Source organism: Anser cygnoides, chromosome 8, assembly GCF_040182565.1.
Source record: "Anser cygnoides isolate HZ-2024a breed goose chromosome 8, Taihu_goose_T2T_genome, whole genome shotgun sequence".
NCBI lineage: Eukaryota > Metazoa > Chordata > Aves > Anseriformes > Anatidae > Anser > Anser cygnoides.
The window spans coordinates 29,878,361-29,901,523 of record NC_089880.1 but is presented as its reverse complement, the minus strand read 5'-3'; the positions used below and the strand labels follow the sequence as shown (position 1 = coordinate 29,901,523).

At 38.5% G+C, this 23,163-nt stretch overlaps 1 protein-coding gene across 23 annotated transcripts in view; it reads right to left on the bottom strand.

Moving 5' to 3' along the window:
• The window catches only part of FGGY (FGGY carbohydrate kinase domain containing), a 280,468-nt gene that overhangs the window by 26,412 nt on the left and 230,893 nt on the right, over positions 1-23,163 (bottom strand). For 19 of the 23 annotated variants that reach the window (XR_010833325.1, XR_010833326.1, XM_067001664.1 and 16 more), the window contains 6 exons: positions 20,117-20,224; positions 16,679-16,740; positions 11,470-11,617; positions 9,740-9,814; positions 6,028-6,148; positions 2,622-2,716 (listed from right to left, as the gene is read on the bottom strand). Coding sequence is in view for 18 of the 23 variants with exons in the window: in XM_067001664.1 (XP_066857765.1) it covers positions 2,622-2,716; positions 6,028-6,148; positions 9,740-9,814; positions 11,470-11,617; positions 16,679-16,740; positions 20,117-20,224 (609 nt within the window). In the remaining 5 variants the exon portion in view is untranslated. Of the gene's footprint in view, positions 1-2,621; positions 2,717-3,896; positions 4,017-6,027; positions 6,149-9,739; positions 9,815-11,469; positions 11,618-16,678; positions 16,741-20,116; positions 20,225-20,316; positions 20,401-23,163 lie in introns of those variants that run through there. The other 4 variants (XR_010833329.1, XM_067001677.1, XR_010833327.1 and 1 more) reach the window with 4 other exon arrangements.

Below are 23,163 nucleotides of genomic sequence, written 5' to 3'. Positions count from 1 at the left end.
GAGGAAAACAAGGAAGTCAACATTCTTTGAAGGAACAACATATGGTGACCAGGCATGAGAGATGGAGGTTATAAATCTCTCCTTGATAGAATTACCTAAAGATGAAACTGCAGATCCAAGGGGCTTGAGCTTTTAAAACTACACACATCCAGCAAGTCAACCTGCATGGTTACAAATTTTGCATTAACCTTCATTTCCAGTATCTTTTTGCAAAGGCTCAGCATACTGAGAACGTTGTTACTAATATAGATGTGGTGAACAAAAAGCATGAAAATCTTTACTCCGCAAATCACTCAAAATAAGAAAAACAAGATATGAGAAATGAGAATGAGAAGAAAATACCGCATCCTGAAAATAGCCACTGCTGGGATGAGAAAAGGGATGGAGTCAGGAGGTGTATTGGTGCATGTTTCTTTGTGAGAAGAAACTTATTTAGGGATACCAAAGTATAGAGGAAAAGCTCATTGGTGTTCCAGCTACTATGAACAATTACCCAGGAAAGTGAAGGGTGAGCATCCCATTGTTTCACATACACTGCTGGCTGGGTTCATCATGCAGCGATGGGTTGGTAAATGAGCTCCCTCTCCTTGGAGCAATGATCCCTCACTGTTTCTCTGAAGCAGATACTTTCCCATTTCCAAATTCCAATGATGGAATGCCACAGGACTAAGGATCAGGACCGTACAGGAGTATGAGAGTAAAACAGCAACCACCACGTTCACATATGCGGACGCAGATTCAGGTTAAATCCAGATGAAGATTACCAGAACTGATTTTGAGGGATCTTGGTTTTGGGTGCTATTTCCAAGTATTCCTAAAGATGCCTGAATTTTACAAAATGGAGAACAGCCAAACCAGGAAAACCAGATAGTTTTTTATGTGTTTTGATTTTAACATGGAGCGGAAATATCCAAAAATCATTCTGAGAAATGTGACCAAAATCACTGGGACAAACACAGTAAAAATTCCCCTTCAAACAAACACAGAAATAAGGAAATAGCTTATTGTAAAAAACACGCTTTTCTCCTCTACTGTTACACTGAGCAAACAAAGCTTTGAAAAGCTCAATAACTAAGTACAAAACATCTATCAGAGGACAGATAATTTCTATTATTTGCAAAGACTACAATGCTCCTGAATATTTGCAGCAGCACCTCTAAGAAAGATTTATTTTGCAAGATGTGTTAGAAAAATAAATTTAAGAGAAAGCTATTGAACTGCAATGTTAGATGAACATTTACACCATCCTCCTGAAAAAGACATTTATAAAGTTTCTTGTTTCTTCATAACATGTAGCTGAATTAAAAAAAAAAAAAAAAGGCTGTGTTTGGGAAATCACACTTATTATGCAGTGCAGAGGCACTGGGATGAAATTTGTATTTGTTCTTTTGCTTTATATACTGGTATTCCCATGAGCCAAAAGGCAGGAACCTCCCAACATACTGTAAAAGAGCAAACACTTTTTAAATTAAGAAGTCTATGACATGATGTAGTCTGACTGCAAAAGATTTCTGAAGGAGTGTGCTATGCTGACATATGCATCTATGTATAAAATATGCCTATCTTCTGACATTCTTGAATAAGCTGCTGACATATTTTGGTATGTAAGTGCAGGGATAAAACTAAAGGCAAAGGAATATACCAAAATTATATAAAAACGAATTACATAAAATTTTGCAGCATTAGATTTTTCACATGGATATGAAGACAGAATTAATAAAAACAGATTTGAGATGCTCACTGATTGCCTAACAGTGCAAGATGTCTTAAACTAGGAATGAAATATTGGTGCATTTGAAGGGAGAAGATTAACAGAAGAGTAGAAATTAAATATGAAGTACTATCACCAAAAGCTGCTACTGAGATTCTGAAGTAGAGATGCACATTGCACTATGTATTTGTTCAAATAGGATTCAACCTAATGGAAGAATTCTTATGAAAGCAAGCTGCTCCTCGTGCTAGGAGAGGAAATATCTTATGCTAGTAGAGTTGACAGGTGGGAAAACAAGTTTTGAGCATACAGACCCTTCTTCTCGTTTCTTTATGTTACTATTTTTTTTATGTAGTAGCAGCAAAGTCATGCTTTGGCTGATCCACTGAACGTAAGAGCCTACTGCCACTTTTACAACTGTTAAAGGACTGAAATAACATGAATAAACATGAAGTTCCATTCTCATTATTAACTCTGCATTCACTCTGAGCAAGATAACAAGTGTAGGTGTGTCTTTTTTTTTTTTTTTTTTTACTGTATATATGCTATTTTTCTTATGTTTAAGATTCCTCAATGTGAAGGAAGGAAAGTAGGACAAATATAACTGAGATGAAAGTAGGGCCTTCTTGCAGGAGCAGAGCCTTGCCAAATTCCCTTTCCTGTCTGTAAAATTACATGGTCTAACTTCAGAGAGAGCAGCTTATACTTGCATGTAGCCACAGTCAAAAGACTATTAGATCTTCTACACCCCTAGCAGAGTTTAAAAAAAAGGCTTGTGAGAAAGTGATGCTGGCTCTTGTCTGGCTGTGCAGAAGGTACAAACTTTTCCACTTGAATTAAAGTCTGCACATGGTGCCAAATGTCAAAGTGTAAAATACAAAAAAAAGAAAAAAAAGCAGGTACTACATACCTGTATAGATGCAAAATCCCCAGAAGCACAAGCTCCAAGAATAGCAGCACCCACCAAAACAGACTCCACTTCTTTGGACAGGACAACAGGCTTGCCTATACAAGAAAAAGCCATGCCTCTGTTAGAAAGAATAAAGCAGTACAGCACTAGCAGCACAATAAATAATTAAAGTAAAAATTTCAAATAAAAAAGCAATGAAAAAGGACTCAAAACCATGTTCACGCTTCCATTCATAGTTAAAATCAACTGTAGGTTAATGTAAATATCTCTGCTGTGTGGTTCCAGGCTCCAACAAAAATGCAGAATTTAAATAAAACAATTTCAGCAAAATATTAATACAGAACATAAAGCACACAAAGACCAAACCCCAGATCTTTCACAGTGGTTATTTACCTTAAGGCACCTGGTATAAACCTGTTAACGACACCCTCCAAACCCACCTGCAAATTAAAAGCTGACCTTGAGGGGAAAACAGGGAGGTATCCTTTTTGTTTCTTTTGCAATGAACAAAAAAAAAAGTAATAAAAAAAATGTTTGTGTTTGTTTTTGAATATATAGCCAACAAAGCCAGTCTGTTTTTGCTGGAAGACATAAAAATATGAGTAGTAACCTTTCACAAGCTATGTATGAAATCACAAGAGAAATTTCATCTTCCCAACTGTACAAGATATTTGAAAACAAGATTAAAATCCTGGAAACAACAAAAACACCAAACTTGCTGTATATTTTGAAGTAGAATTAAAAAATATTGTTTCATCACCCATGGGAACCATCAAGAACATGCTTTCCTTCAGTTCACACAGAGTTTTCTGAGATCTGCATTACCAGTGTAAAAAGAGCAGGAAAAAGAATAATAAATTAATAAAAATCTGCCTGCCTTCTTAATTCTCCTTTAAAATCCTAAATAGCACAAGTCTAAATGCTTTTCTAGCTGCACTTCAGATGCCCGTCCTCACTAAGTCAAAAAGTTTCATATTCCTACAGTATTTGGCATATGTCTGAATTTCCATTACTGACATAATTTCATTCAGTGCGTGATGATGCAAATACAGTGGTGGGAGGAGGACTTCCTTCTGTGAATAGCCTCAGTGATATTAAGCCCCCAAAAATGCTGCTCCTGAGAGACAGCTGTAAGATTACAAGGAGCTGAAACTGGAAGGAAGATCCAAAGTGAGCTCTGAGTAACTCCTACAGAGGAAAAAGGCAAATACATGCTTTTGAAAGCGGGAAATAAAATTAATGTAAGAAACAACTATGAATGCAAAGTAAATTCACCTTCCATCCCAGGCATTCAGTTACATGATGCTAACTTCACATTGTTCCACCAGTTAAAGCTGCTAACGATCATTTTTCAGTAACATAAAGGTGCCATGGTCCTTTTTATATAATTTCTTCCTATAGATAGCACAGGCAGAGCAATGGGAAAAGAAAATGAGTACAGCAAGTGCTTGTTTGATCACTGGAATGCCTACTACCAGTGAACTAATGGAATTACAGCCTCTCTTCAATTTCTCTGGATTAAACCAAATGCATCCACCTTAAAAACGTGAGTGGAGGATCAGACACTTGAGCATTCCTCCTGTTAAGATGGACAACGGCTCAGGACTTGGGTCAACTTGGAACAGATGCAGACAACCTAAAGCTAAAGCTTACAGCTCCATGGCTGTTTGCCAGGCATTGAAGCAGAAAGCAATTTTCAGCATGCTCTAAAATTTACTGCACATTTCCTGCATCACCAGAATGAATGCAGAACTCTTACCAGACAAACAAAAAGATCAAGATACTTTTTAAGTGCCCTACAAAATTATCTATTGGATGTCTGCATGGCTGAGTCATGGGCATTTGCAGCTAACAATAATATATTCAGATTTTTTTCTTTTTGTGAAAGAATGGGGGATTGATCCTGGAATGTTAGTTATTTTATCTGATAGGCTCTAATGAGTTCAACACAACCAAGAGCATTTCAGTTAGATGAACTCTGACATCTCTTGTCAGTCACAGATTTTACAAATGGGGGAGAATTCCAGACTGCAAAAAGGCCTTTTTGTACTGGATTGTACTTGGCCATTAGTTACAGTCAAAGAACTCCTGATTACATTTTAATCAGAATACCTTTTCACTGATCTTTTATTTTACGCATCAGGAACCAGCATCCCAAACTTCACATGATGAAATTCACCTAAAACACTTGAGTCATGTAGGGAAAGGTATGCACCTGATAACATTGTTTTTCTGAGTGTCACTCTGACAACAAAGCACTTAGTGAATTTTAAGGTCAACCGGCATTACATTTTTTGCTTCTCCATTTCTGTTTTCATCCTAGCTAAGTACATAAAGCATATTTTCATCTTCCCTCCTGCATCAATGTTATGAAGTGTGGTTTGGTGTTAGGGCAAGTCAGATTGCAAACTAAATGCCCCAAATCTGAGCATTACAACTTTATCCATGGCAGCTCAACTGGTCTTAATTTGAAATATACCCAAAGCACACATCACTTGAAGTTCCTCTTAAGTCCTTCAAACTAAATTCTGTTATTTTTTCCGCATTTTTTAAAGTATATTCAACTGACACACAGGTGTGCTAAGATGTCCAACACACACAGGCTAAGGGGAGACGAGAAGTACTGGGCAAGCCTGAGACCTCCTCTTGTAATGAACTATACCCAGGACCCTCCATCCATCAGGAGTTCTACAAAATCAAATGGAACACCATGCAGGAGCAAGGATCCAAAAACTGTCCCCTAAACTATACTAATGATAAAGACATGGACAATTTGGAAAGGAATAGTTCTATACAATGGAAAACGTCCAGCATGGGCACGAACAGGAAGCTCCACAGAATTCAAATAGGATGAACCTGTTAGAGGTTTTAGTAGAAATAAAACACATCTCACATAAAACACCCTCACCAAGTGTACTCTACAGTATCCTCATCTAATTAAGTTCCTGTAATCTGTCTGAAATAAATAACTTCTACAGAATGGTTAGAATAGATTTATAAAAATCTGATAGTGAGAAACATCCTGGACATGTAATTTATACCTAATAGTTTTAAAAATTCCATACAGATTTTTTTTTTTTTTTAATTCTAATACACTTTCTTAAAAAGTCTTTAAGGCTAAGATCCACAAATCGGACATCATGCTGGAGGACTCTCCAGAAGGCCATTTTCTAACAATATGAATTATGGAGTTTTGTTTGCACCACATTTCTGTGTTATTCAAGTATCTTTAAATTTCAGGAAGCCCAGTTGCGCAGGAAGTAACATTTCATTACAATATTTTTGGCCAACCAGCAAAATACAGTTCTATATAAAGAAAGTATTTATTTTTCCAAAGACAAAGTACTTAGCCACCTAAAATAATAAAATAGTTTACACTCCTTTCCCCACACTTCCTCTAACTTACCAGTAATGTCAGCGTGCATCTGCACAAAGAGAGGGTTCTTGCTCAGCCCACCACACAGAAATAGGGTGTTGAGATGATGCCCTGCAGCCTGCATAGTTTCCAAAATGTGTCTTGTTCCTAACTTCAAAAAGGGAAAGATTTAAAAAAAAAAAAAAAAAGAACAAAAGAACACAACAGATGAGCACAGGAGAACAGCCACGGGAACAGATCTTAAAGAACAATGTGCTAAAAAGTAGGATAGAAACGTGCAGATACTAACTGACCCCAAGCAGTAACCTGAGGCTGGGAAGGGACCTGTAGGGGCATGGACTCAGCTTAGCTTTAGCCAGTAAACGAAATCGTAATTAAAAACAAGAAAAATCGAACAGATGGTGCAAAGAATTGGGAAGTATATAGGCACTACGTATCACACTACATCCTTGGGATGGCTGGGGAATGGAAGAGGCATCTACCAGTCTACAGTGGCACAGGGAAAAGGGGCTTACAGGGAAGTACCTACAAGGGTGAAGGAAGTGATTACGAGAAGAGACTGAAATGGGCACCAGGAAAAACTGACGGCACCGACAAGCAGCTGGTCATCACCATGAGCAGTAGAGTACAGAAAATATTTCCAGACCCAGAACTAAACCCTACAGGGCAAAGACATTCTCACCAAAACGCTTATTTACTGTGTAAAAAAGCATCTGAAAATTACTCTCGATATAGAGATTTCAATTCTGGAGCCAAATGGCAAAACAGAAGAAAAAAATAAAGGCAAATGAAAAACCTGTATTTTCTGTCTTTTCAGCAAAAAGGAAAACCTGAAGAATTTTCTGTTGGCTTAACTATTTCTCTTGGCCTTTGCCATTAGCAAAATAAAATGTTCCGTTTCATGTCTGGATTAATTGAAACATGTCTAAAATGTGGGCATATTTTTAAACTTTTCATTTAGAAGTCTCCATTCTGAGAAACTCAAATTAGAAGATTTCAGTGTTGTGCTCGGTAAATGATGAAAGCAAACACTTTGCCATTTAAAAAATATCTTTGCTTTTCAGGCTTGCTCTGTTTGCCTCTCACTATTCACTGAAGTCAACCTTTTTCCTCTTACAAGAACATTCTCAGTTTCTTTGACAAACTATTTGTCCCCCCAAATTTCCAGCTCTTTATAACACCCTGGAAGTTAATTTTGAAGTAGAAACTTGACAAAATGCCAAATTCAAGCCAAAATTTTACCCAAGCTGACTGTTGGTATGAAGACTCCTCAAGAAACACAACATGGTCAAGTTTTCACAAACCGTTACAGCATAAAGTTTTCTTTATAACCAGGTTTTCTTTAAGCTATGATGCGAGTTCACTAAGAGGTCTGCAGCCTGCAATAAATTCCTCTTAAATAAAAGCTACTGAAAATTGAAACTAGCAGAGTTTCATCAGACTTGAGACATTTACTGTGAACGACTGGCACAACCCAGGACAGGTCTTCAAATATATTTTGGTTTTTAAGGCGAGTGGTTATGAGGAACTTCAGCAGCCGCAACACCAGCTGACTAAATCCATCACTTCCCTATTGACACAGAGGGCTAATTTCCAAATCACACAGCCGCAATTTTAATTATGGAAAAATAAACTACTCAAGAAAGAGTCTGTCTCCTCCGAACTGGCTTGACGGCCACAATTATATCTCTGATCATGTTCTCATCGGTCTAACTGTTGCATCGCGTTTTGGGATGAATAGCTGCAAGGATATTCTCTTCCACTACTTCTGAAATTCAAATTTATGAACAACTTCTCTCACAACATACACATGCCAAAGACCCTGAGAAATGCTGTGAAAATTATTTTGTGTTTACCTGCCTGGAAAATTGTATTCACAGAGCAATTTAAATTAAAGCCAGACTTATTTCACTGTGGGGGGAACTAATTTAATCCTGGATTGGAAAAAATGCAAATTGAGGGGCTTCAAATGCAAATTTTATATAAAAAAGCGTCTCCTGCTGAAAAGAAAACTAAAGATTAACATTCTGTGGGCAGGCCTACACTTTTTACAAGATTTTTGCTTGGGTTTAAAGCCCATCTTGCACCATTGAAGACAGCTAACGGTAAAGGACTGGGGCTGTCCTGAGCAAGAACTGTTTCCATCAGCAAAACAGCTAAAACCGGGAGTAAAATTAAATTTCCTAGGCATCACATCAGCAGTTAGTAAATGTATCAAGTGAAAACCAAGTCTACTTCTGTCTACTTTCTAGTTACTGTTTCAGTAGCGTTTACAGAAAAATCAACTTCTGTGAACTTACAATGAAAAGCAGCGTATGACCTTTTTATATTAAATCTAATGATCAATGCAATTAACTATCAAAATGATCTACAGATGCTGAATTCCGAGTCAAACACAGTGTTCGTGTTTTACAATAAAATGTGAGTTGTATCGCACAATGAGATAATAGGTGACTTTCCCAGGATTTCCAGCTGAGAAGGTTTCCACCTCATTAGCACAGTACAATACCTGAGCACCTGTTCGATACTGGGAGGTTTTGTTTTCAGTTTCTTTCAAGGCGGTATCAGTGGCTGGCATTGTTTAAACTCTCCTACACATTCTTATTTAAATTGGGGGATTATACCGAAGCATCAGGTAAACCAAGCTAGATTTAAAAGGATCAAAACTGACAACAATCAATCCCAGACTCACTGTTATTTGCTGAAGATGGAGGGTTAACACATAAGATGTACAATTCACAGTAAATTTACAGCAGCCGCCCACCCTCCATCCCAGATGGCTGACCCAGCCTAGCAAAGTTGTTGTTTAACCAGTAGAGGAGTTTGGAAGTTTTCCAAGTGAACAGAGTTTTGTCAGGAAAACTCCCCAATTCATCAAACTGTTAATGTTTTGCAAAAACACCTCCAGTTCAACAAGCTTTTTTTAAAAAAAAAATCACAAAAAGGATGTCAAAGGAATGTCAGCTGCAGTCACCAAATGCCTGGGGATAGCACGCCCCATTGCAAATACCCTGCACCAGTGTTTCAAAACAACTTCTTTGACCCAGGTTTTCATTTTAAAATAGAACTTCTTGTGAACTGGAAATCGTGGGTTCCAGAAAGTCTCTCATCTGAGAAAACTAGGGCAGAAAAAAAAGTTTTTCAATAAAATTATCCATCTATGTATGTTAGCAAACATCTGTGTTGTTCTCATAACGATTGTCTCTCGTCTGCTTTTACAGAAACACAGCCACAGACTGGAAATGCCATGTACAAGACAACTGCTTGCCTTGCAACAAAGGAGGAATGAGATCTGGTCCATTCAGTCAGGAGAGCTACCGACTGAACCACTGACCCACTCCAACTTGGCTGCGGTGCAGTTCTGGCTCATTGATCAGGCAACACAGGGAAATCCACAGATTTAGGAACAATTTGAAACTCAGGCATCTTAGGGGAGAGCAAGTTCCACGCCCACGATGTCAACACTGCCCCATATACTATCAGCCTCTTTCCTCACATCTGCATCAGACACAAAGGTTCTGAATTGTCATACACAAACTTCTTAGGGGAACATACTCTCCACGCTCTGTCTCCTACAGCAGGGAGTCGTCACCAATGTGGGTAAACAGTATCTTGCTCCTTTAAGAAGTCCATTAAGTGAATTCAGCTATTATTAGAAATCTGTTTAGCAGAAGGGAATGATCAGTCCGCCACAGAACATGAGACAATTCATTTATTCTTTTATGCACTTAAAATGGCTTACAGCAATGGCTTGAATTGTGGCCAAGTAGATAAGGGCAAGTTCATCCAGACCCCGAGACAATGTTAGTCCAACAACCTGTGCAAAGATAAAAAAATAAAATAAAATAAAATTACAAATCCAGCCAAGGTAAAACTCTTTATTTTCTATGGTTTCTTGTTGTAACAAGTTTAAGTGCTAATTCTAAGCCCTATTTTTGTAAGCTGTACACATAATATTATGTTAAACATGTTATTCCTGATCTGGGGAAGAACCACATAAATTGCTCTTGCCCTTGCACAGAAATAAAGAACAAACAGCATATTGTGTGGGATTAGAGATAGATTAACTCTGACAGTTTTATGTTATGACTCAGACACTGCTTGTGAATGTATTTAATGTAATAATATGAAAATGCTATTACATAAAAATAAGTTTTTAAAAGCACTTCTCCCTCTCCTTTCCAAGCACCCTAACGCTGAAAGACAATTAATAATTAAATACCATATCTTAACCTCCTTTACTCTGACATAAATCAATATTGCACTGTAGTTACTCTGGATTAATATCAACATAGGCAAGACCTGAGTGCAGCGATAAATGTGGCAGAGAAAATGCACTGCTATTACCAATATTTGCGTACAGCCATCATACCAAGAGAAATTCTGATTCTGCTGAAGGCTATGGTTCTTCCATAGAACAATGCAGGTATTAATAGGACCACACAAATATGTAAGCTATCTGTACTTTTTATTGTTTCCCCCATTTGTAGTTTAAAATATGTGGCAGTGCTTACAACTGTCCTTTTATACCTCAGCCTCAAATACAGCAAATTTTGGTGCTGGAAAGTAGCTTGAGATACTCACTTCAAGGACGAGATGACATTTTGATGTATGTTTTTGCATTAATCACTAGGCATTTTGATACCATCAAATTATGCCCTTATGACAGCTTTCTGTTATGACCCTGCACAGTAACATCCTGGCCTGCTATCTAGCCTATCTACCACCATGACGTTCAGCGAAAAGAAACATCCAAATGTTTAAATTGGGGCTGAAAAGCTCCCCAGCAAAGGATCTCTCTGGTTCCAGACTGCAATGCTCTGAAAATTTCCTTGTACAGAACACAACATTTCAAGCCCCTTGAGTTCCAAACGTAGCATTTTGAAAACCACAGAAGATTGGGTTTAGCTTTGAACAAAGACGTATGAAGGACCATGCCTGCATATTTCTTACCATCTATGCCGATTTTTAACAAAAAGCAAAGGAGCTTTTCAGTTTCTGTTGAAGTTTACCACCCAGAAACTCTAATAAAGTACCTTTACTGAACATTTAACTTCTTTAATTAAGCCATCTCTCAAGAGAATGTTTCATTCATTTCCCAGGTAAGTATACTCAAATTTGTGCTAAAACTCATTACAGCAGAGATGCAAAATCAGGTAGGGAGGTGAGTTAACAACAAGTGTGAGCACTGCTAGTCAGTGTTCTGAAGTGTGATTCCTGGGAAAGATACTGGGAGACACACTCCTCATTTTCAGAAAATAAATGCGGCTGTAGTGATATCTGAACTATAATGATCTCTGGTTTTCTACTGAAACATAAGCACACTTCAAAATACAGCAAGAAACCCAAATCCTATGGGATAGTTTAAATAGCTGAGGAGGAGTATGTTCAAAATTGAAAAAAAAGCTTCTTCCAGATTTTTTTTCTTTTTACCCTGTATTGACCTCTTTGCAAAGACAGGCTGTTTCTTACCATGCCCTTTAGTGTCAGATCTGTTAAGGGAGATCTGTTACCATGGAAATCTGGCCAAACATGTAAATCAACAGTGAGGAAACCCACAGGCAAGGATTTCTTAATCAGATCCAGGTGACTGTTCAAGTATGTATATATACTTTGAGCTCTAGAAGAAAAACAAGTTGGAAAAAAAGTGGGGGAGGTTATTCATCAAACATAAAACATTTGTACTACTATCAAATGCAGAAAACCCATCAAAGAATCCCAAATCCCAAAAGTAAAACAAAGGGGGAGAAAGACAAAAGTCTCTGCTTGCCAAGCTCATGGCATTGCAGAGTGCGGGCAGTGGGGCCGGCTTTCTCCATGTCCATCCAACAGATGATCCAAATTCCTCAGGTCTGTAGGATGAGGGAAGATACTAGAAGCTTGTGATCTTGAGTTTGTACATTGTCTCCTATGGGCCTCTACTCAAGACAAAGTAGTCTGATATTTTGTGCTTTGATGCTGCTCGGCTCTAACAGAAAGGTGCTGACACTGAAAGAGAAAGCTGGAGAAAAGAAAGCCGATAGAGTTACGCATGTTTAAAAATTTCTCCAATTAATCAATAGCACTAGGCTTTCAGCTTTCCTTTTTTAAACCGTAATTATTTCAGTATGTGTTATGATTAAAATGCAGCAGTAAGGGTGGAGGAGAGAAACCAAGTGGCTGCTATTTTAGGGAGGAGCCGAACATGGGCCTAAATATGATTGTATCTAAGTTGAGATACTACACCCAGCTCCACAACATTCACCAGACATTTTCCTGGACAACCAGTAATCTTAGGACTAACAGTGAATTCTTCAGTGCTTTGGCTTGCAATAGCTCTAGTGACATTCCATTTAAAAAATGTTGCAATTATGCTCAGAATATTTTTTCAAACACTCATACTATCATAAACAGATTCGTATATATTTTTCAACTCCTTGGAAATCTCCAAGTGGGGCATTTAATTCTAGACATGTGGGTCAATAATACATCTAACCCTAATTACAATTGATTAGTCATTGTCTCATCCACTGTAGACCCAAACAGTGATATTCATTTAGCCTCTACATGTATATTCAATCACACACTAATGAGATCCCTAAGGGAATTTGGCATATGCTTTACTAGTTTGACTTCTGACCTGCTAGCAGCTGTATATTTATACTTTGCATTCAACCATTCAGCTACATGTTTTTTCAATTATACCTTACCATGTGTATGCTATCAGAGGATATCATTCAAACTGAAGTACACTTGGAAGACATTAAAATAACTAATTCACATCATTATTCACATACTTTTAAATGTGCTTTATGTGTCTTCCTGGACCTGAATGATGATAATTTTGAGGTCACAGTCTTTTTTCTTTCTTTTTTCTTTCCTTTTTTTTCCCTTGTGTAGAGGTGGCCCTACTTTCTACATCCCTAAAGACTGAGCTATATGCATTATGTGTAAGGACAAAGTCATTGTATTTCCAGTCTAATCCAAGGTTTGACCGTTGAGAAGAAAAAGAAAGGAAAGTTTCACTCAACCAGAAACCCACTAGAAATCCCAGCTTCCATCTGATCTCCATGCAGCTTGATTACTCTTGCAAGTGTTAGCCATTCGTGCCACTCTGAACCAGAATGCAAGGACTGCACAAAACAAGCTGAAGTTCAACCAGTTATGCTTAGGATCCAGATAACCTTGGAATTACACTTTTTCACACCTTTTCCTCTTTTTGTCTATATATAGGTGTGGGTTTGAGGCACCATATTTGGTCTTAGTGATTGGCAAAATCCTTAATTTCCTGCTACTCCAGTTTCTACCAAGCCTGCAGTATTACACCATGAGCTCTCTGAAGCTTTTTCTATCCAATTCCAGGAGATGGTATCAGTAGCAGCTGGATCTGGTTTGCAGAGCTAGGCACAAGCTACTGCTCTTAAAAAGGAACTATGTTGAAAGTGGAGAATAAGAAATCAATACAAGTTTGCCCAGGGTTATGTTCTTATTAGGGGCATGATTTCAAAAAGCAACTGAGTTTGGTATTTAATCTGTTTAAGAATCCTGGAAGGTGTCAGCATGCATCTTTGAGGAAAAAATCTAGAAATTTTAGATTTTCAAATCTACAAAAAAAGGCTGCAAAAATCTATACATATAGAAAACTGCCAAATATTACAATGTTCTGCTTGAAAGATCCCAGAAGAGCTGACAGATATCGTGTGTTACTTCCCTGATTTTTTTTTCAGGAGCCATTAGATGGGGAAATGGCATCAAAAAGTGAAGGAAAGCAAATTCTGTACCAAAACAAAGCTCTTGACAAACACAGCTCAACACCAAAGGGCATATAATCTTTGATGGCAAACAGTTGGACCTTTTTTCCATTAGAAGATTAGAAACTGTGATTCTAGGAAACATAAGTATTTAAATTTTAAAGCATAAATGATGGTGTTATTTCTTTGATTTCCTACTCTAGACTACATATACTGGATTTTACTGTATGTGATGGGTAGATGTCAGACCAACACAATATATAGAGTGAAGACCAAACGTGTTATCTAAACAGAAATTTCTGCAACTCACTGAACTGCAGGGAAAAAAAAAAGAAAAGAAGCTTTGATGTTCACCGAGTATGTCAATTAGTTAGACCAACTGCTAAATTTACAGCTGTCCGGACAATCCTCATGTAACTCAACCCTCTCCAGTTCCAGTAAAAGAAGGGAAAAGAGAACATGGGAATAGGACTGGGAGGGTTGCACAAGACTGGTCTTCAGCACAAGTGGTCATTGGGAGCTGGCTTCTGGCAAGCGCATCTAAGCCACTCACGCCCTAACAAGTTACCACAAATCAGCTGAAACAATGATAAATGCAGCATGCAAACTCTTGCTCCTGGTATATGCAAAGGAACAGAAATCTGCAGAGTGAGGCTTCTGAGGCCAGCTGCTCAGCAGGCAATTTGACACTGCTGAGCCTACTTGTTTGCAGTGTTGGGAGCCTGAGAGGAAGGAAAGACAGGCTTGGGAAGACAGAAGTAGGCCGCAAATAAGAGGCCTACAAATCTGAGGTCAAAAAATATATTTTTGACCTCAGATGTTTTTCTTTTAAGTGTCCAGATAGACATGTGCTTTTTGTCACTACAAAACCAGCCTAACTCTTCCCAGTGTTGCACCTTGCATGGGAAGTAAAGGGAACATGCAATTGCACACGTAAGCATGGAATTTGTTTTCTTTCAGTGACCATTCACAATTGCGGGACAGATATAAATTTCTACACCAAGAATATACTAAATATAATATAATAAAAAGAGAGACTCTGAAATATTCTGCTGAGATTTCCAGGCACGTAATTTATTACCATCATCAACAATCCTCCAAACGAGACACTATGTTCTCACTAAGTATATGACTTAATGCAAGTAAACACAGTCCGAAGTCTGGGCCAACACTGTTAGCGAAAAAAATGCATCACACTTGTACAGCTACTGCTATAGTCCCTAATATAAGGCTACAGTTTGTGTTCAATATGTAGAAAGAAACTAATACGGAGAACCGATTTTTGTTGATTCAAATTGAATTATTGAAAATTTACAAATATTTGAGAAGGAGAGGGAGAAAGGGGATGGCAGAATTAATAAAAGACTGGTTTACTAAGTTTATAGCTATCAAAACATTTCATTAGGAGTGTAATATCTGGAAAGCATTATAAAAATACATTGAACAAATGAATATTTATAAAAATTTTATAATCCTTTTAATAAAATATTACAATCTTTTTATCAGTGCTCTCTTTCACAGTTTTACTTACCGCAGAAGACTCAAATCCAAAGTTATGATACCACAACCTCAGATAACATGGCTTTCTCTTCCCGATATTCTGTATTTAGTGGCCTATCCGGATCACAATCTAAACTCTTTGCACTATGAAATCGGTTGTGGTCAGTCAGTATCAGACCCCAGTATAGACAAGCAGGCAACCGCATACTCATTTTTTTTTGCAGCACACCAAAAAATGGTTTCTCCTGGCACTAGAGACCAAGCTAATTCTTTGTCTTAAGCTTGCACTTCATATGGGGGTTCGGGGAAAAATGGCCTGGAAGCTAAAATTTTGGAAAAAAACACCCCACAAGCAGTCCAGATCAACGGTTATTCCAACACACAGATTCGTTTCCTGATTTTCTTTTTTTTGAGAACAACAAAGAGAATTCTAGGAAGTATGAATCTATTCCATACTGAATGAAGTCCAATAGATTTCTGGGAATCCTGGTCAAGTTCTTAGCAAACAAATAAGACACTGAAAATTACAAAGCATCAAAGGGTCATCCAGAGAAACCAGGTAGCTTTATCTCCCCAGGAAAGACTGAAAGTAACTGCAACTACCTGAATTTTAATACATATTTCAGGACTGTCACTTGTCTTTTAGACCACAGCGATAAACTGGAGATAAAGTGGAAAATTTGCTGTTTCCTTCTTTGGTCCAAGGAAGAAAAAGAAATTAAAGAGAGAATCAATTTTTCATCCAATGTGTCTAATTGTTCAGTTAAGATCTCTCTGGGAGTGATGTGAACCATGTTAAAAGGAATCCAAGCCAAAATAATCTCAGAACATTCAGATCCAACAGAAGTGTCTGAACTGTCCTCATCCACTTCTAAAGCAGACCAAACTACAATTCTACATCTCTCATATTCGTATGCTCAAGGAATCCTGGAACTCCATGCGAATATCTCCTACATCTTAAGCTTTGTCTGAAAATTTATCCTGGCTTTCTGTGTTCTATTTTTGCTGTCATGCGGGAGTTTCATACAGTGTCTATACTTTCCTTTATATGACCGTTCCAAAAATATTTAATAATCTATTCCTAATTAAGCCCTATCTCATCCATAGAGCTTAATATGTCAAATAAAGACACATCATTAGCTCAAGATGCTCTGCTGAACAGCGCTGATGCTCCGGTACCAAGAAATATGCTGGGTTGGATACAAAATACGCCGAAAAGCAGGAAGTTGGTATCACCACCTAGATACCCTGAAGGTATCCGAGGAGAGGTTAAAGCTTTGATCTCTGAGCAATCGCCTGGGAAGCCTTTGTAAATACTTCCAAACCAGTATCGCTCTGTTGATTCCCATGTTCCAGAATATGTATGCAGCACTGCAGTTTCTCAGTGCTGGGAATAGAGTGTATCATCAATTGGTGAGGCAGGCAAGTTACAAAGAAATAAGAACAGTGACCTGGCTGCGGCTTTTGATTGTAATTCCGGGAAGGCAACATGGCCTCGGACCACATGCTCTATCTGAAAAAGAGGAAAACAACATTTATGGAATGAATACCTCTTAAAAATTCCGTCCTGGAAAAGCGCAATGCAGTTTCATAACTTTAAAAAGACGAGAGCTTCTAAATTACTTATGAGGTATTAAGTCCTCGTGAAGCCGATGGCAAAACTCCCACTGACATTACTGGATTCACAATTTGGCCTAAGAACAGTAAGTAAAAACAACTGTATAGCAAAATAAGGCAACATGCTAAGCATATCGCTCCTGAGTCAGAACAGCAAGCTGAAAGGATGGATTTTTTTTCCCGTCCAACAATATTTGAGAATATGTCCTCTAATCTCTCCTCTTGCTTGTGTGCATACCCTCACTGGAATTCTACCAAGAGCATCTACTTGGCTGAAATCCCTACATCTTTCTATATCACACTGTTAAGATAAAACACAAGGTGTGTTGTCATCCTGATAGATGCTCCATATGCTCAATGCAGGAAACAAAATGTTTCCCCTACAAGCAATTATTGCTATAAAAAATGCTCAGTACAGGCTCTGTCTGTACTAAATTTTAAATCATTCCTCAACTCCAGGATGGCTACCATTATTCACAAAACAAAGTATCAGGTAGAAGTACATGGACTTTTAATACTAATTCAGCAGGTTTTGTGGCCTTTTTATAATATTCCATCAGAGTGACGATAACAGCTAAGGAAGCAAAACTAGAGCTACTCAACTGCACCGACTATGTTTGGCAATACCTACTGGCAGCAAACCACATTAGGTACTTCATTTTTCACTGTATGAGTTTAGACCTTAAACAGTGTAGCAACATTTTTATAATGAAGCATATGCATCTGAACGTAGGAATAAAAATAACGTATGCCTGTTCCTTCTGAGATTTACATCAAAGACAAAACTCAAACATGCAGATGCATTAGAAACAAAGCTCTGGCCTGATATTTTCAATATTGAATAATCTCTGGAGAACACAGGAGCAGCTCATAAATTCAGAAATAAATCTATAAATAAGTATCATATATATGTATGTGCTATGAAAACACTTTACACAAAAATGTTACAGTAGTTATAAAGTTAGACATTTAAATGCTCTGAATTCAAGACATGGCCACATGATGGTTGCATACAGAAACTCTTTTCTGCTATTCTTTATTTTACAGTTTGTAATAATATCATGACATCCTTTGTCTCTGTTATGCCATATCTTTCTTTCTATAAATTAAAAAAAAAAAACAACTTTTTCAAAGCAGAGTTTTCAATTGTCCATTTGGACTCTGTGTGAACCAACGTTCAAAATCCAGCAGACTTTTTCATAGCTATATCAATAAAAAATTAATTAAGAGATTTTTAAAGGGAAGTATATCAGTTTTACTTTTAAATTCAACAGACAGCTCCAATTTCATTAAAATAATTCACCTTTGGGCATAGACCAAGCAGTGAAAAGAATCCCAAAACATGTCCAGAAGGTAAAAGCTTGAGAAAGCAGAAGCCTACAAAGACTATAGCTTTAAATTGTAATGATGCTGAATGTCTATCCTCCACGCTAGTGTGCACAGACTGTTTCTTCCTGTGGCTCCTCATGTGTTTGCTGTACATAAAACCTCAACAAAGCCACATTAAATATTCTAAGAATGTTTCAGTAAGATAGCTTCCCTAATATACCTAATATTACTACAGTTGACTTCTGCTATGCATCCTAACAAGTAAATACATTTTTCCAGCAATTTCTTAAATGACTCAGGAGCACCTTGTTCTCTGGTACTAGAATGGAATCCAATAATTACCAAAAAGGTATTTTGAAACCATCTTTTTGAAATGCCCTAACATAAAGCTCACAGTACATTTTAAGTGTGGAACAACCATATGCCAGCTAACAGAGAACACTGACTTGCTGTATTCTCTCTAGAGCTTAGTTGAATGTCTCCACCCTCTTTGGGTTAAATGCATAGAGACATCTCTGAAAGTGCTCCTACAAAGTAACGCACGAGATTTGCTGTTTTCCCTTTGAAGTGGTTTGTCATGAGCAGTAACTAAATTTTACTTCTGGTTGTAGCAGTTACCAACAAAATGGGACGCTTTGGTTCTAGCCCCAACTCGATCTGAAAAATTTAACACATACACATCCCACCTACTGAGAGAGTGCTTTAGCCATGAGGCTAAGGGTAGCCAGGTGCTGGGATGAGGATCGGAGGCTGGAGGGGAGGAAGAGGCATGACTCTCCCACTGAAGGTGTGACACTGTGCAGACAGGAATGTAAGACTCACGTGGCCAAGGACCGCACACGGGAGGGAACACCAAGTCATAGCTCACCACTTAGGGTGTGTCTGAGCTTCCTGATCCAGGATTATTTCTGTTCCTTGTTCAGTGATTGTTTCATATGGAATGCGTAAATGCAGTGATGCCCGACTCCGCTACTTCCTGGACGGGTACTCGGATCATAAGGCTTTTTAAAAGGTAGGTGGTGTTCGGTCTGAGTAAGACAGAAATTATGCCTGCAATTTGTGAAAGGCCAAACCCACCTGTATGCTTCATGAGCTTACAGAGAACACCCACAGGACTGGGCCCTGCTTCCTGTAGTTTCTCAATAGGAGCCTGGCACCTTGCTGCTCAGGGCTGGTCAGCATTGAGCGAGCAGGGAGCCGCATGGGGAGCTTTAGAAGTTTTTGGGGTTAAGCAGGCATGGAGTTCTTGTTGACACTTCAGGACTCAAGCAGCCAACGTTTGCCTAAATACTGTTTTACACACCTAAGCTTTCTTTAAATTTGACTTCAGTGTTTTAGATCTGAGTGCCTCCCTCTAAATATGAAAATTCACTTTTTGAGGATCCACCGTGTTTTTTTCTTTTTATTGATAAATTAAATTAACCTAACACACTCAGACTCTTTGCACTCAATGGAAGAACTGAGGTGACAATGTATGCGGTATCTAACTAGATAGGATAGCATGTCAATATATCACTACTCTGTCCATACAATACATCTTTCATTTACACCCATCAATGAACAAGTACAATTGTTCTATATAACAAAATGTGTAATTTTCTTTATCTCAAAGTCTATCTCAGCTTCCTGCTAACATAAAGAATGAATGCCTATTTATTTGCCTCTAAAATTATATAAAAAAAAAAATCACAGTCATCATAAAAGGAAAACATGCCCCTAGTGCTCTGTCCTACATATAATTCCCTACCAGTATGAAAATGAACAGGCTGTAAGGACATACTAATCACCTAATTGTTTACTGCTTTCAGCAGCATGGGTTTTCCTATGATCTTGCAAAGATGTTTCAGGCAAAGCTCTGGCTTAATTGGCAGTGAAGCTATACTAAATGATGGCAGTGATGGCAGCTAGCTCCCATCTTGGGGTCTGTGTCTCTACACACTCACCAGTTTTCCTGTAGCACTCTGACCTCCTTCGTTCAACCACAATCCAGGTACCATAGCAGAGAAATAAGGTCCCCAAACACCAGGCACAAAAATTGGTGTTTCACTGACCTGGAAAAGTAAGAAATAGCTTTAGTGACCCAAACTACCTGTCCAAGTCCAATACTGAAAACGATTTTTGCTTCTGCAATGAAGTTACCAACATGAGTGGAGATGTATAAGTAGAGATTTACTCTATCGAGAATGTGGAGAAGTATGTCCCCCGCTGGCATTTAGACAACACAACACAGCTGCAGCTATTGATTGCACAACTCCTATTTCTCCCACTCACACCCATTTACACAACAGCTGGGTCTGGCCAAGCCAAACAAGAAACTTTCAGGAATAGGAGCTGTGTTTTACGTGGAGAGAGAAAATGCCTTGCTTCTCCAGAAAAACACCTTAGCTAAAATGAGCATTTGGAAAAAAACACTCTGTGTTAGACTGTCATCAGAAAATAGAGCTAACATTATCATTAGCCGGTGTTTACAGAGCGCTCCTCCTGTATGTTTTCAGAGTTGAGACGCAAGGGGGAATCCAGCTGACAAAGACAGAGAGGTTCCCCCAAGAGCTGCCAGCTCCCAGGCAGGTGCCTTGGATGGAAACTGCAAACCTGGCCTGGGTAAAAGGGGATTTGCTTGTCCTAACCAACAGGACATATTTGCCTGGATCAACTTTAGATTCTGCTTCTTACTTAGGCTTAGCATTACACGAAACGTTCCTTCCTTCATATCTGTGAGCTCTTTCGTTAAGGCAGGTATCGAAGCACTCCCCTTCAGGAACTGATGTGCTATCCCCACGTACAGCGATGGCTTGTTCCTATACAACACTTCAGTGGCTACATCACTCAGGATGTGGGAGACACTGCTTCATTTCCTTTCTCTGCTTCAGAAGATATCTATTAGCTGTTTATAAGGGTGAAAGGCATTTTCCTTCCTCTGCTGAAGCTGTTCCAGTTTTAAAAGTCTAGACAGATTTTCTAGACTCACATTCTGATCCAGAAATAAACCATGTGAACTGCAGGAGGTTCAACAAGTCCAAGTGCAAGGGGCTGCACTTGGGTCAGGGCAATCCCAGACCTGAGGTCAGACTTGCAGAAGAAAATTGTTCACTATAAGGGTACTGAGGCTCTGGAACAGGTTGCCCAGAGAAGCTGCGGATGCCCCATCCCTTGAGGTGTTCAGGGCCAGGCTGGATGGGGCCTTGGCCAACCTGATCTATGGGGTGGCCTCCCTGCCCATGGCAGGGGGGTTGGAACTAGATATTTAAGGTCCCTTCCAACCCAAGCCATCCTATGATTATATGAATGGAACAATGCTTTTTTGTATTTAGACTTTGTTCTTCTTTAGCAAAATTCTAGACTCCTTAAAGGATGCCTGAGGTTTGCTGTTAATTTCAATAAGGCGAGGATTTCATGTAAAAATAGTTAAGGAGCAGTAAATAAAAATTCAGCCCTGTTTCCGTTAAACTCAATGCACATTCTCCTTACATTTAAATGGGCCAAACTTTAAAGACAGTTTTTGCTAGCAACTGGGGAATATGTGCTAAGATGCAGTTTACTGGCATTTGTGCATCCCACATGTTTAGTAAATATACCAGCAGCAGGGAGGTTTCTGCACAAACAATAGTCTTCTCCAGCCACCAAATTGCATTACAGCTGATTCTTGTCATGATGTTAAGTAGAAGAACAAAGCAATGAAAATCGGTTTCTCAAAACGTATCCCTACAGTTTCAAGTAATCCTGATTTCTCTCTGGAACGTGTCTAAGAAATAGGAGAATCTTGCTCCATTCTCCCCTATCAGCTCTGGTACCCTGTCTTACTTTCGCTACAGATGTATGCATGCACATGTGGCTGTGTCTGCGTAACATTTTGGCTGACTAAACCCATTAAAGAGCAAGAATAGCTGCACTGAATTTAAAAAGGCATTTATGACTCCAAGTGGACAAAGCTACGTCAAAAACATTGCAAAGACATTTGGTTTTGTTTTGTTTTCTCTTAAAACTACAAATTAATACAGCTTGGAGTTTTCAACACCTCTATTGGGCAAGCCTTCTCTTACAATTTCAATAACAAAATGAAGTGCAACAGAAATTATTGACTAAATGTTTCTAAAATTTAAAATCCTAAAATAAACTGATTTTTAAACCAATTCCACATCACTGACCTTACTGAGAACACTACATAAGGTCAAAATTGACGATTGCTATCTGCTCTGAACTGGTGTTGGAACTATGCTGAGGACCCTAGCATCATCTCATTCCCTTCCTACGGCCATGGACACAACACATCTCTCTACAGGTGGGAATGAACTTTTAGAGCAGAAGGGACTTGTTTTTTTGAAGTCTCCTCTCAAAGTATTTTTGATCCAGCAAACTTTGCAGTACTCTATAATCTACTGTGACTTGTGAAGGAAGAATCTAGCTACACCACATGTATCAGGCTTGAAATCCAACTGCTGCATAGTGTGAATAGACCAAATATTCCAGGGATATTAAAGGTACAAAGATGCTTTATGAACACATAAGAAGGCATAAATACCAATAAGGATAGTACACTTAAAAAAAAAAAAAATCTTTCTTCTGTCATTGCTCCACAATTTACCAAATCGGTCTGTGTATCTGATAACAGTAAAAGGTTATACTGATTAAAAGACCAAAGCGCCCCTGGAGCCAGCACTGGCCTGGTATTTTGGGCACCCACAAGAATTTGCCAGGACAGGTATTTCCATGCTGGCTCTTTGCAAATTACACTGAGCCTTTCCTACCATCTTCCTACTGACGTACCATTTGTACACATCCCAGCAAACTTTCAACACGTATGCAGAGCAAACGAGGGAGCTCTGTATTTGATGGACATAGCTAGTGGGATACTAGGTAATCATTTTTTTTCAGCGGTAGGAACTCCCAACCAAAATAAAGAACATTGGCTGTCATGCTTGGATTTATTAGTACTGTATGTGGCATCATTAAATTTCCTATTTCCTCCTTTCACTTAAAAAGTTTAATCCAC